The sequence below is a fragment of the Nomascus leucogenys genome, chromosome 6, assembly GCF_006542625.1.
Source record: "Nomascus leucogenys isolate Asia chromosome 6, Asia_NLE_v1, whole genome shotgun sequence".
NCBI classification, from domain to species: Eukaryota; Metazoa; Chordata; class Mammalia; order Primates; family Hylobatidae; genus Nomascus; species Nomascus leucogenys.
The window spans coordinates 78865751-78880830 of NC_044386.1; the positions used below are offsets into that span (position 1 = coordinate 78865751).

General features: G+C 40.5%; 1 protein-coding gene across 4 annotated transcripts in view; it reads right to left on the reverse strand.

The window, feature by feature from the left end:
• Window positions 1-10452, reverse strand: part of GTF2A2 (general transcription factor IIA subunit 2) — a 19344-nt gene extending 8892 nt beyond the window's left edge. Inside the window, exons 1-4 of one of the 4 annotated variants that reach the window (XM_003267053.4) lie at window positions 10317-10434; window positions 9713-9929; window positions 5083-5203; window positions 3537-3641 (exon numbers count right to left, since the gene is read on the reverse strand). In XM_003267053.4, the coding sequence (XP_003267101.2) occupies window positions 3537-3641; window positions 5083-5154 (177 nt within the window). In that variant the 5' untranslated portion in view covers window positions 5155-5203; window positions 9713-9929; window positions 10317-10434. Of the gene's footprint in view, window positions 1-3536; window positions 3642-5082; window positions 5204-9712; window positions 9930-10019; window positions 10264-10316 lie in introns of those variants that run through there. The other 3 variants (XM_030814496.1, XM_003267052.4, XM_004088287.3) reach the window with 3 other exon arrangements.
• Between the last annotated feature and the right edge of the window lie 4628 nt (window positions 10453-15080).

Genomic DNA, 15080 nt, shown 5'->3' on the forward strand with positions numbered 1-15080 from the left:
TCACCCAGGCTGAAATGCAATGGCATGATCATGGCTCACTGCAGCCACAACCTCCTGGGCTCAAGCCGCCCTCTCACCTCAGCCTCCCAAGCAGCTGGGACTATGGGCACATACCATCACACCCAGCTACTTTGTTTGTTTTGTTTGTTTGTAGGGACAGGGTTTCACTATATTTCGCAGACTGGTCTTGAACTCCTGCCCTCAAGTGATCCTCCCGCCTTGGCCTCCCAACGTGCTGGGATTACAGGCTTGAGCTGCAGTGCCAGATAATTATACTTTTCAAAGTGTAATTTTAGATTTATTCTTTAAATTCAAAAAATTCCTTCTATAAGATATTTGGCTTTGGTCAAATATTACTTTTAACACTTAATCATTTGGCCAAATTGTATCTTCAATGCACTTTTAATAAATACATTTTTGGTTTTACATGTATCCACAACTGGGCAACCCATTTTCGTATTTTTTTTAAGATGCAGTCTCACTCTGTCGCCTGGGCTAGAGTGCAATGGCGCAATCTTGGCTCACTGCAACCTCTGCCTCCTGGAATCAAGCGATTCTCCCGCCTCAGCCTTCCAAGTAGCTGGGACCACAGGCATGCACCACCATGTCCAGCTCATTTTAGTAAAGACGAGGTTTCACTGTGTTGGCCAGTCTGGTCTCAAACTCCTGACCTCAACTGATCTGCCCGCCTCGACCTCCCAAGTGCTGGGGTTACAGGCATGAGCCACCGTGCCCAGCCTAAAAGAACATCTTAAAAGTTATATAATAAATGTTTGTTACAGAAACATCAAAAAACAGAGAAAAGGAAACTTTCAGTTTTGTTAGAAGAGCTATTTTTCTTGATCACTAAATCTTATTTTTTTGGGGGTGTGGCATTAAATCTTTTAATGCTTGTTTAATTACTGTTTGAAGCTCAACACTATAAAGTAACCATTACTTTTATCTATGGGTATATGTTCTCCCAAAAACATACAATGGCTCTTTTAAAAGCCTAGTTATGGCCAGGTGTGGTGGCTCACGCCTGTAATTCCAGCAATTTTGGAGGCTGAGGCAGATGGATCATGAGGTCAGGAGTTCGAGACCAGCTTGGCCAACAGAGTGAAACCCCATCTCTACTAAAGATACAAAAATTAGCCAGGCGCTGTGGCGTGCGCCTGTAATCCCAGCTATTCAGGAGGCTGAGACGTATGAATCGCTTGAACCCAGGAGGCAGAGGTTGCAGTGAGCCGAGATTTGCGCCACTGCATTCCAGCCTGGGTAACAGACTTTGTCTCAAAAAAAATAAATAAAATAAATAAATAAATAAATAAAAGCCTAGCCTAGTTATACATACTACTTCAATCTGAATTTTCTCCCTAAAAATTAATTCAGTTCAAGCTCCATGGTACATATGAGTTTTTTACTAATAAATTAAAACATATAAATGATTAAAACCTTAGCTCTCATACCTAAAAGGATTTTCTCCTATAACACTCTACTAAATAATTTCACTTGTATGGAACCCATAAAAGGATTTAAAACAAAAAAAGAGGCCGAGCGCGGTGGCTCAAGCCTGTAATCCCAGCACTTTGGGAGGCCGAGGTAGGCGGATCATGAGGTCAGGAGACAGAGACCATCCTGGCAAATACGGTGAAACCCTGTCTCTACTAAAAATACAAAAAATTAGCCAGGCGTGGTGGCGGGTGCCTGTAGTCCCAGCTGCTCGGGAGGCTGAGGCAGGAGAATGGCGTGAACCCGGGACTCGGAGCTTGCAGTGAGCCAAGATCTCGCCACTGCACTCCAGCCTGGGTGACAGAGCAAGATTCTGTCTCAAAAAACAAAAAAAACAAAAAACACCAAAAAACAGTTTAACATGCTATATAGGATTATTCTATTCTTGTAAAGGATGCTTACTTGTTGGTAGGTCAGCAAATTATACATAAAAAAATATATACTTAAATTTGATCTAGCAAAATGGCTCTGAAAATTAGCTATTTCTAACGTATTATCTTTTGTCTTGGCCATACGCTACACTAAGCTAAACAGAATGTTATTTGCAAACATTCTGGACTTAAAATTGATCAAGTTGGCTGTAACCCAGGAGTAGGGTGATAAAAAGTGTGAGTTAGAATAGTAGCAGCAGGAAAATAAAAAGCAAGAATGGAAAAGTTCTGATCAAGGCTGAGAGCAATTATTTATAGCTTTTTGAAAATAGACAAACTTACAAAACACTATGCAAGATAAATGGAAATGTCAAATTACTTTAACTCTAGCTAAAGAAATCCAAACTAGAAACCTACAATAATGCACCTAGAAGATGACTAGTTAGGCCTTGTGAACTATATTGCCTCTGATAAGCAGTCCACCAAATTTCTTATTAGAGCAATATTTATGTATTAACATGGATCATCTGGGCAGACTTCTACATATGGGTATATAAAAAAACACAAACTAATTTTGGCAGAATCATTATTGTTAAAAATTCATATGGATCCACTGGTCAAATGATATAGTCTTGAAGGCATATTTTACTCCAGATAATTTTTTGGCACATGAAACTGATATATGAGACTTATTTATATTAATATAAAATACATGCAGATTTTATCCTTCACTAAAATTTAAGTCAAATGCGGCTTTGTCTATCTTGTTCATCTCTGAGTATCTAGAACATGCCTGGTATGTTATCTTTTCATCTCTGTGTATCTAGAGCATGCCTGGTATGTTAACAGATACTCAAATTGTTTACTGAATGTTTAAGTACCAAATAAAGTAGGCAGATGTTAACTAATGATCAAATTTTGGTTGTAGCATATTTTAACCTTCTTTTGACCATATTTCTACAGGTTATTCCTTATAATACAATATAAGCATAAAGTTAGATAAATAATAACCAAACATCATATACTATATGACTCCATCAATACCATAATGTGGTAAAATTATTTCTGTTGCACCATGACTCTTTCAATGGGCACTTAATCTGAAGTTATCAGGAAATTGAGAGAGATAATTTTATTCAGCTTTGGATGACTACTGTTCAAAGTATAAGTGACTCAAGTGAGACCAAGCTACCAGAATAGACTGTTATCTACCACTAGAGATCAGGTTTTTATCAGCCAAGTTACCTAAGAGTAGGAGGGAGGCAACATGAAGTTTCTAGAAATAACTCTACTTCCCTGGAACAGGGAAGGGCCAGAGTTTGAAAACCATAACAGAACCTTAGGGATTACTCTGCCACTTACCTTTAATTCTGCAGATAATATTTCAGGTGTTTGGAATCTCAGTAACTCTTCAGGGAAGGTAGCCAAACATACAAAGGCTGATTTGTGAAACAATGAAATAAAAATCTAAAAACATCTCTGTATCTCACATTAAGTGGATCAACTTAGTTTATAGTTGATTGAAAAGTATAATTTAGTTACTATAAAACAAGTTCCAAAAATGGACTAAGCCACCTCTTCCTCTTATGATTAATAAATATGTAGGGGTCCTAAAAAAAACAGTGTTTTAACAACCATTGGTACAGGCTTCTAGATTCAGGAAAATATCCTTACCCTGAAATTGACTCTGTTCCTGACCCTCTGAGCCAATGCTGAATTTATAGCCTTATCAAACTGAAGTAGAACTTGAAGGGCAAGTTGGGGGGTGATCTGTTGAGACTGAGAAAAGGTAAAGGTCATAAATCCCCTTAGGGAAGAACATTAAAGACAAAGTAAATAAAAATATACAAATTATCATCTAAAATTTAACTGAGGTTAACCAAAGCCTCTAAACTAGAATTCCTTTATCTCCTTTGCCATAACTGATGATGAAGCAGCAAAGCTTGAAGATATCTTTTGTACTATCTTGACACAAACAGTCTTGAAGAGAAAACATGCAGTGATGTTACAAAGCCAGAACAAAACTTTGTCAATTTTCCCTTCACAGTGGCTGGAAAAGAGAAGATAGACAAAGAGGTGTTTCTTTTAAATACACAGGGCCTATATTAACAAACAAAAAACCTATTAAATTTTATTGAAGCTCATAAAATATACCAATAAATGGAAATACTTAGTATGTTCTTTTTTTTTTTTTTTCCTTTTTTGTGAGACGGAGTTTTGCCCTTGTTCCCCAGGCTGGAGTGCAATGGCGAGATCTTAGCTCACCACAACCTCTGCCTCCCACGTTCAAGTGATTCTCCTGCCTCAGCCTCCCAAGTAGCTGGGATTGCAGATGTGTGCCACCACGCCCGGCTAATTTTGTATTTTTAGTAGAGACAGGGTTTTCTCCATGTTGGTCAGGCTGGTCTCTAACTCTCGACCTCAGGTGATCCGCCTGCCTTGGCCTCCCAAAGTGCCGGGATTACAGGCATGAGCCATGGTGCCCAGCTGGAAATACTTAATATGTTTTTATTTGGGAGAATTATATAGAAGGGTTAATTCTCTCAAAACTGAAATATAAATCCAGACTTGTAAATCTCAGAAGACTTAAATTGGACAAAATTATCTTAAAGCTAAAAAGAATATGAATTTCTTCCCTAAATTTGAGAAGGGGGAAACCAACAATCTCAATTTTTATGTTGAACAAAAATTTTTGAAGATTTAACTTTATTTATTGAGAGGCAGGGTCTTGCTCTGTCACCAAGGCTGGAGTGCAGTGGTACCATCATAGTGCACTCAAGCCTCAAACTCCTGGGTTCAAGCCATCCTCTCACCTCAGCCTCCTGAGTAACTGGGGCTATAGGCATGTGCCACCACACCAAACTAATTTTTTTATTTTTTGTGGAGATGGGTGGTGCTATGTTGCCTAAGCTGGTCTCAAACTTCTGGCCTCAAGCGATCCTTCCACCTTGTCCTCCTAAAGTGCTGGGATTAGAGGCATGAAACACTGCACATACCCAGATTTAGTTATATTTAATGATATCATTCAATCGTGTTTTGTGTCCTGTTGTCAGGACAGTGTAATAAACAAGAATTTGAGGTTATTTAATCAGTGTTACTGACTTGCTGGGTCAAACAGTCCAAGATATTTTACCTCATATCTCTATGCCTAAGTGATATGACAAGAATTACTGTAAACCCATCAAGATAAAAATGTTTGATTTTTAATTCAGTCTCCCACCTGTATGAGCTCATCTAGGCTCTCCTGAAGACTGTTTCCCAAAGTGGTATTTCTGTATAACTGATATGCCATGGCTTAGGAGGAAGAATTTGTTTTTCTTATTCAAGCTTGCATTGATGTCCTAAAAATTTAATATAAAATTGTTAAAAAAGATCATACTGTAACATCATAAATTATGTATATAATACCGTCTACCTCAAATATTCTAATATAGAACTAGGAGAACGCTTAGTGGTTGCAAATTACTAGATAATCATTTTAGAATTACAAGGAATAGCTACAAATGATTTTCCAGTTTTTTTTCCCTGTGATTTTGACATAGGCATTTATACCCCTTTATGCAGTATAGATGTATTTATTAAAATGTCTTTATCATTTCCTTCAAATGTCTGCCTTCTGACTTAGTCTAGAATTTTCCATGTACCATCCTTTCTACCTGCTGTCAAATCACTGGTAAAATCTTCAGCTCATATTTGCATGTCTGCCCCTTTATTTTCCTGTTCTCTCTAAATTCAGTATTTTCAGAGTGCCTACCAAGAGAATGTCACTGTGACAGGTTCCAGGGAGAAGAAGATGATTAAAGACATGCTCCCAATCCTAAAAATTTATACTCTAGAGAATGTAACAAACATACAAAAAGATAAGAACTGTAACAAAGATACAAAGCATACCATGGAGGCTGCCTATAGACTAAGCTGGCTCAGAAAAGCTTCCAGGTTCTTTAAGCTAGACTTTAGCCAAGCAGAGGAGGGAAGTCATTCCAGAGGCTGACAGAATAGAGTAAGTAAAGCCATGGAAGGATGAAATGTTTGTGGGGAAAAACATAAACTGTTCTACATTATCAGGGCATAAGTATGAACAGGGAGTGGCAGGATTCGACGAAGCTGAAAGAGACAGCATAGATGGAGTTGTTTGGCAGGATAGGTGCAAGCAGTGGGGAGTCACTGAAGCATTTTAAGCAGGAAGGGTCAGACAGCTGGGCTTGAGTGCACGATTTAGAAACAGATGAGGGATGGGGGCTCGAAAAGGGTGGCAGCAGTACACAGTCAATAAATATTTACTGAGCTTCCACTACACGTCAGGTGTAAGATCTTGACCTCGTGGTACTTTCAGTCTGGAGATGGATGGGGGGAAATACATTTGAGGAGCAATCATCAGATAAAACTCAGCAAAAATAATGGCCAGCCATCAGTCCTTACATTTCACACCTTGCTAGCACTGCATACAACAGATCATTTCTGCCTTCTTGAAACATTTCTTTGTCTTTGAGACAGCACTCTCAGTTCTCATGTCACTGGGTACCACTGTATTTCTTATTTTCTTTTGCTGGTTCCTCCTCAGCTCCCTGACTTCTAACTGTTGAACTGCCCTAAGTTTTCTTGGGTCCTCTATTCTCCACATACTTTACTGTCTTAGTTACCTCATCCAGACTTATGGCTTTAAATACCATCTACTATCTGGTGATGACTCTCAAATTTGTATCTCCAGCCCTCAATTCTCCCTTTGTACCCATATATAAAACTGCCTGCTTGACACTGGATAAAAGTATCAAGTAGGTAGCTCAAATTCAATTTGTCAAAAACCATGTTTCTGATGCTACCCTTGCAAATAAGCTCTGTCCTCAGTCTTACCCACCTCAGTAAACAGTAAATCTAGTCTTCCTGTAACAGCTCAAGAGTTGACTAAAAACCTTAGTCAAGAGTAACTTCTTTTTTTCTTACCTGGCATCCAATCCATCAGCCAACCTTTCAGCTCTTCCTTCTAACTATAGCCAGAATCTGACAGCTTCTACCATCTTCAATGCTATTACCCTAACTCACCATCATCTGTCACTAAAGTTAATGTGATAACTCATGGTCTCCTTATTTCCACTCTTGCCTATCCCAACCCCACCCTCATAGTAGCCACACTAAGACTTTAAAACATAAGGCAAATCACATCACTGGTCTATTCAAAACCACCAATGGCAGCATCCCATCTCAGTGAAAACCAGAGAGTCCATGGTTTGGAAGGCCTATGTGATTTGGGCCCCCCAATACCTACTTCCCTATCTTCGCCCACTCACCCTCTCACTCTGCTCTGGTCATACTGGTCCCCTGCTGTTCTTTGACATGGGAAGCATAATCCTGCTTGAGGGCCTTTGGGGTGGCTCTTCTTTTTGCTGACAGTATTCTTCCCAGATACCTGCATAGTTCACTCCCTCATTTGATTCAGATCTCTGGGTCAAACATTACGGCATCAGAAAGGCCTTCTATAATCAACCTATAAGAAAGAATTACCTCCCTTCTTCCTCACACTGCTTTATTTTCATTCATACCAATAACTGATGCTGACATATATATGCTTATTCTGTCTCCATCTACTAAAATAGATGACCCACTGAAGACAGGGACTTTTGTTCAGTTACATATTTACCAACTAGAACAATGTATGTAGTATCTATTAAGTATTTGTTGAGTGAATTACTTGGTAGTTTGTTAAAGTGCTAATATATTAGAAATGTATCTGAGTACGACACAAAGTATTCCACTTTACTGAGGAAACTGAAGCAATAACTTCCAGACTCACAGCCACATTCAGCTACCTACCAATAGCTACACGGGTTGAACATTCCTTATCTGAAAAGCTTGGGATCTGAAGTGTTTTGGATTTTAGAATATCTCCATCGTATATACTTAGTGATTGAGTACCGCAAATTCAAGCTCTGAAATGCTCCAAAGAGCATTTCCTTTCAGTGTCATGTTGGTGCTCAAAGTTTTGGATTTTGGAGCATTTTGAGTTTGGCATGCCCAACCTGTATCCATATACTCTGCCTCCCTGTCACTATAGTTGAACTCTATACCTATTTTTATCTAAATCCAATCCTTCTACCTTTGTATTAGGCAATGTCTTCTAGTTCACTCAAGGATATTGTTCTGACAATTCAGTTGTTACTTCTCTCCCTCACTATCAAATTTTCCCTCTCTGTGGATCATTTCCATTAGCAAACAAATACGTGGCTACTTCTCCCACCTTAAAAAGTAAAACAAAACAAAAACCCCTCAACCCAAATCCCCTACCAGCTACATCCTATTTCTTAGTTCCCCTTTGCAGCAAAATCCCTTAGTTTTGTCTGTATTCACGTCTCCCAATTCCTTTTTTCCCCATTTTCTCTTAAGCTAATTTTTGCCTCTAGCACTCTAAGGAAACAGGTTAGTGAAGGTCATCAATGGCAATGCTAAAGCTAATTCTCTAGCCTCAATCAGAATATTGGACACAGCTGATTACTCCCTCCTCTTTCGTACAAGGATCTTAGCTTGGCTTCTGGGACACTGCCCTTTTTGGATTGTCCTAACTCACAAGTTCATCCTTCTTAATACTGTTTGCTGGTTGATCCCGTTTTCGCTCAACTCTTAATATCACAGGACACAGTCCTTGGTCCTCTGCTGCTTTCTGTCTACACCCATTCCTTACTGATAACATTTATTCTCATGGTTTAAGTACCACTGCTGATGATCCCCAAATTCATATAGCATAGAACTTCTCACTCCTGAATCTAGCTGCCTACTCAACATCTCTACTTGTTATCTTTTGCATCGTGGCTTAAATAACTCCATACTTCTACGAGCTTGGGCAAAACCTTTGAATTCATCTTCCACTCCCTCTATCTCACTCTCCATATCCAATTCCTAGCAAATACTGTAAGGCCTACCTTCAAAATGCATTCAGAATCCAACCACTTCTCACCATTTCTACGGTTATCACCCTGACCTGGGCCACTCTCATTGTCATCTGGATTACTGCAAAAATCTCCTAAACGATTTCCCTGCTTCTACACTCACCCCTACACTCTAATCACAACTCACAGCCAGGGTGATCTTCTAAAACTTCAGTTTGAACATACTCTCCTTTATTCAAAATCTCCCATGGCTTCTATCAGCCTTTACAATGATCCGGCTACCCATGATCTCTTTATCTTCTTGTCCCTCCACCCCCAAAACTCTTGCTCATCCCTCTCCAGATACACTGGTTTCCTTGCTATTCCTCAAACATGACAGGCCTAAAAGCCTTTGTATTGGCTCTCCTATCTGCCTGAATGCTCTGCCTGATATTTACTTAGCTAATTTTCTTAATTCCTTCAAGTCTTTGCTCAAGTAACACCTACTAAATGAGGCTCAAACTGACCACTGTCATCTTTAAAATACCAGTTCCCACCTCCACTCTGGAACTTTCCCGTACTCCTTTATCTTTCTCATTTTTTTTTTTTTTTTTGATGGCACCATCACCTTCTAATACCATTATATATTTATTTTATTTTCTGCATCCTCTAATAGAATGTAAGCTCCATGAGGGCAAAGCTTTTTATTTTGTTCACTTAACTCAACTGGGCGTCTAGAACAGTACCTGGCACACAATGGGAGCCAAAAAAAAATCTGTTCAATAAACGAAGGCAAACATCAGTAAGTATAATATGCGTGTGGGAGGGGAGAGGGGGTTAAAAAGGACAATAAGTCTCAATAGCTAGATAAAAACTTTACAAAGTAGGAATATAGAATCGTGCATCGTGTCCCATTTGACAAATTTATGAGTTTATCTAGAAAACAGCTATGCGTTAAACGTTTGTTAAAAGTGCTGATTTCAATGTTCTTACATTCTTTAAAAATTCCTTGTGTTCTAATCTTTTAGATGTGGTATCAGCCACAGAAATGTATTGTTCCCTTCTTGTTTTGCAGTTCAGAAAATTAGAAGTCTCCAAATTCGGAAGTAACTCGTCCTAGCATTTTTTGATTAAACCACCCAGTTTAAAATTCGTTCCTTTTGTCGGAGTTCGCACGAAGAAAGTTGGAAGGCAGACTTCAAACAACAAGCTACAAAGCACAGGAATGAGACACTGAAAAAATACTCTCCGAAATTCGGCAAAACTCACAGGGCGCTAGTGGATGCTTTAAGACATTCACCTGGCTGAAAACACGGTGGTGGGCTGAGGACCTCCCCTAGGTGGGTTCTGTGGGCGCCCCGTGAACGACGAGCCTCCCGCCACGGGACGCGACCGTCCCCGCCGCCTCGCCGCCCTTCTCCGGTGCCGGCCGCGGGGCCTTGCCGGCAACGGTCGGTAACGGGCAGATCCCAGGAGCGAAGGGCCCTCAGAGACTACCCGACCAACGCACCCCGACTCCAGGGTGGCGGCAGGGAGCGCGGCGGCAGGGAACGCGGCCCTGCTTCCCTCCCTAACCCTGCCCTCCCTAACCCACTACCTGTGGGGAAGGCGCTTCCCGCCGCGGAGCGGACAGAAGCCGCCACGAGCCCGGCAGGACGTTCCTACTTCTCAGACCACCTCTCCAGCCGCCGCAGAAACCGCAAAACTGGGCTGGCGACCCGGAAGTGCTCGCGGAACCTGGAAGTGACACCCCGCCCGAGGGCCGGGAGGCCCCGCCTAGCCCTGCTCTCGCCCGCCACTCAAGCCTTGTCAGGGAAGGGTGTGGAGACGGAAGGAGGGGCGTCGGGCTGGAGCTTCGAGCCTTAAAGTGGTGGACAGGCGCGCTGCTCTAGTAATTCACCAGGTTTACTAAATCGTTCCTAAGGGAATTATAATTTTTAGAGACTAATCTTCTCCACTGTTAGATGCACAACTTAAGAAATGTAGGGCATTCATATTTCATGCCGGAAGTGTGTTCAGGGTAACACCGTTGAAGACCTTGCAGACGAATTCTGAAAAGATTACAGCAGGGGCCGGGCGCGGTGGCGCACGCCTTAATCCCAGCACTTTGGGAGGCTGAGGCGGGTGGATCACCGGAGGTCAGGAGTTCGCGACCAGCCTAATATGGTGAAACCCTGTCTCTACTAAATACAAAAAATTAGCCGGGCGTGGTGGCTCATGCCTGTAATCCGAGCTACTTGGGAGGCTGAGACAGGAGAATGGCTTGTATCTGGGAGGCGGAGGTTGCAGTCAGCTGAGATCGCGCCATTGCACTCTAGCCTGGGAAACAAGAGCCAAACTCCGTCTCAAAAAAAAAAAAAAAAAAAATTATAGCAGGGTAAGCAGGGTATCTTCTTTACCCCTCGAAACAGGGCTGCAAGCAGTTTTTAGTTTGTGACCATTTCATGAAGAACTTTAATTTGGGAGAAGTTACATTTAAAATTTGCATCTAATATGCAAGATAAATACTTCAATATAAATTTGAAGTGTGCAAAATCACAAGTTGTTTTAGGTGTCAGGGTGCATGGTACACTAACTGGCTAAAACGCAGCAGTCGTGTAGAGCAGTTTATCCTACAAAATAGCTGAATAGTGATTAAAGAGTACGTGCAAAACAACAACAAAACCACAAAAACACTTACCAAGTGGTATCAGCTGGAACCTCTGAGCAGGTCTATGAACTAAACAAGTTCTTCTTATTTAAGCCATGTTTTCGGCCAGGCGCGGTGTCTCATGCCTGTAATCCCAGCACTTTGGGAGGCCGAGGTGGGCGAATCACCTGAGGTCAGGAAGTCGAGACCAGCCTTAACGTGGAGAAACCCCGTCTCTACTAAAAATACAAAAAAAAAATTCAGCTGGGCTTGGTGGTGCATGCCTGTAATCCCAGCTACTCGGGAGGCTGAGGCAGGAGAATTGCTTGAACCTGGGAGGCGGAGGTTGCCGTGAGCCGAGATCGCGCCATTGCACTCCAGCCTGGGCAACAAGAGCGAAACTCAGTCTCAAAAAAAAAAAAAAAAAAAAAAAAAAAGCCATGTTTTCATTTTAAGCCACTCATGGTTTCATCCTTGAATTCCCCATTAATTAAAAAAAATTCTCAACTACGAAACACAAAGTTTCATTATTGTTTTGATGTTAAAATAAAGCAGGCTGAACTCTCAAATCCCCAAAGAATACAAGCACTCAGACTATAGAAAGGGAAACAAGTATAAAGGTCTGAAATTATTTAAGAGGTTTATAGGATAATTGAAAGCAAAAATTTAGTAGCATAATGAAAGAAAAATGTGATAAAAAGACAAAGACGAACGTTCCAATTAATTTATTTAAATTCATTAATGTTGCAAAAAATATGATGTGCAACAAATCAAGACACAAGTTATATTCCTAACAGGTCAAAGAAAATATTACATCTCCTTAGTAAATCATGACCAACTGGTATTTCTTACAGGGACCACATTAATATCTTGCACACACAGACATCAGAACTGAATTTCTGACAGTACTAGGTTGGGCAACATCATCCTAAGAGTAGGAAAATATCACAGTACATTAATTTTGTCTAAATGACAGCAATGAACTTATGGTAACAAAAGTATTTTTGAAATAGATGTCAAAGTGCGTTAATGTCTTAAACTCTGAACTGTGTTCTGTGTGAATAGTGCTCCAAGGGCTGTGCAAGTCAGTGGCCCTGAACACCATCAATATTTACTAGCTAGGTTTACACAAATAAACAAGCAACTGTTAAAAGGACATTAAACTTTACAAAGTCCACATACAAAAAGTGCAGTGTAGAAGCTGATGAATGTTATTTTCCAAGTTCCTCCTTAACCAAACTGCATAAAAATTTCAAAATGCAAATGTTTTAACTTCTTGTTAAACATGATTCTAAGACATCCTACAAGCCTAATATCATTAATTTGAAAGCACGAAATGATTTTCATTTGGTGCTTAAGTGCTTTATGTGAAATTTTCATAGCATTTTACTTAGTTCTCAAAACGTAAGTAGGTCTATTATAAATAGTTGCAACATACTGTTATATTCAAATTTTAGTGTCACTCCTTACTGTTAAACATGCCATATTACTTTATTTTCAATTATCATTTAGAACTTCAAAGGAAAGTTACATAACTGGGTCTCACCATTGATCTGATTCTAAATTCATTCACAATCTCAAGAAGGGCAGAGGGGGATGCTCGCCAGGTAATTCTTTTGTATTAGCTAGAACATTTGAGTAGATAATACCCCACTTCCCTCACCAGTTGGCCTTCCCATTCAAGTCTAAGTTCTTGACTCTTTCTCCCAGCAACTCAAACTACACAATTCCTATGACCTATGACAAGACAGACTCTTTAACAGCAAAATAGGTCTAACTTGTAAATACATACATTAATGCCTCTTTTTACTCTATTCCTCTCAGATTTGTGGTCCATTTCTCAAATGTCCATACAGGATTGGAGAAAAAACAGGCATGAAAACAAAATAGAATGGTGTAGCAATCTCTATTTTCAGCCTATCTCCTACTCCCATTTGCTTGAGCAAGTTTAACACTTCTCCACATACAACATGGAAAAAGGAAGGATGAACCTACCGTAACATCTCTACCAACCTCATCAGGAAACTGGCCTGTTCTATCTGATATGTCCTAATCCTAATTTATCACTTGAAGAAATATAAAAAGCCACTTCTGTATAAAACACATTTCCAAATTCCCTGAGCATTCACATAAACAGCCAAATAGAAATGTTATATAGTCTTTTTAAAAGGCCTCTATCAAAAAGCAGATCTCTTACCTTTTTAAATTCTGGAATTACGGTTGAAAAAATTCTAGCTACAGATATATGCTTGCCAATCAGCATATTTCAATATTCAGTGCACTTACTAGTGATGTCCATTCTGGAAGACTAAATCAATGTTCAGCAACAGTGAAATATGAAAAAAAACCAAAAACCCAAAAACCCTCAATCCTAATTTTTTAAGTGATGTAATTGCTAACCTCTGCTCGAACTTGCTTCTGTATGAAGAGACAAAGAAAGAGAAAATATGAATTCTCATCATAGGTATGTATTATCAACCTTTCCCCCTTCAATCCAGTCTTTATTCACATATCTTTTTTTTTTTGAGACGGAGTCTCGCTCTGTCGCCCAGGCTGGAGTGCAGTGGCACGATCTCGGCTCACTGCAAGCTCCGCCTCCCGGGTTCACGCCATTCTTCTGCCTCGGCCTCTCCGAGTAGCTGGGACTACAGGTGCCCGCCACCACGCCCGGCTAATTTTTTTGTATTTTTAGTAGAAACGGGGTTTCACCGTGGTCTCCATCTCCTGACCTCGTGATCCACCCGCCTCGGCTTCCCAAAGTGCTGGGAATACAAGCGTGAGCCACCGCGCCCGGCCTATTCACGTATCTTGCATGTAGCCTGCAGGGTTTCCTGCTGCATACAAGAAATGGTACCACCAGCTGTCATATATAGTACTTCCCTTAAAAGGACACACATGACCGGGCGTGGTGGCTCAAGCCTGTAATCCAAGCATTTGGGAGGCTGAGGCAGGCAGATCACGAGGTCAGGAGTTCGAGACCAGCCTAGCATGGTGAAACCCCGTCTCTACTAAAAATACAAAAATTAGCCGGGCATTGTGGCGTGTGCCTGTAATCCCAGCTACTCAGGAGGCTGAGGCAGGAGAAATGCTTGAACCCAGGAGGCAGAGGTTGCAGTGAGCCAAGATTGTGCCACTGCACTCCAGAATGGGTGACGGAGTGACTGTCTCCAAAAAAAAAAAAGAGGACACGCATACAGTAGCATATTAGGTAACAACTATGTCTTTATCCCTTTATAAAGGTTTGCTTTCTCTTACTTCCTAGTTTTATCACTTTCCAATGACTCTGCTGGACCCTACTTAGAATCATACTTCTTCATATCTCCGTCTGAGTTAAAGACTGTTAAGCTTAAATTGTGGGGTGAATAGAACGTCTTCCCTTGGTGCTTGCTTAGGAGTATGATCAAGCAGAACACAGAATCAAATTATTTCACAGAAAAACTTCTGACTAAAAAAGGGGCACTTAGAGCCTAGTGACAGAAGCATTAAATTAAGCCAGTTAAATTAGATCCATGATCCCAACAGAAAGATAACAGTACAATCACATATACTTTCACCTCAGTCAGTAATGGGAAATTAAAATGGAATAATATGGGAAAATGTTAACTTAGCTATAGATTAGAAACAACAGACTTAATAAATGCTCTTCCTCTAACCTACTAGTTATGATCTTAAATGTTACAAAACATTTATTGTGGGTACATCTCTATACCAGATTCCATTAAGGTGTAGGTT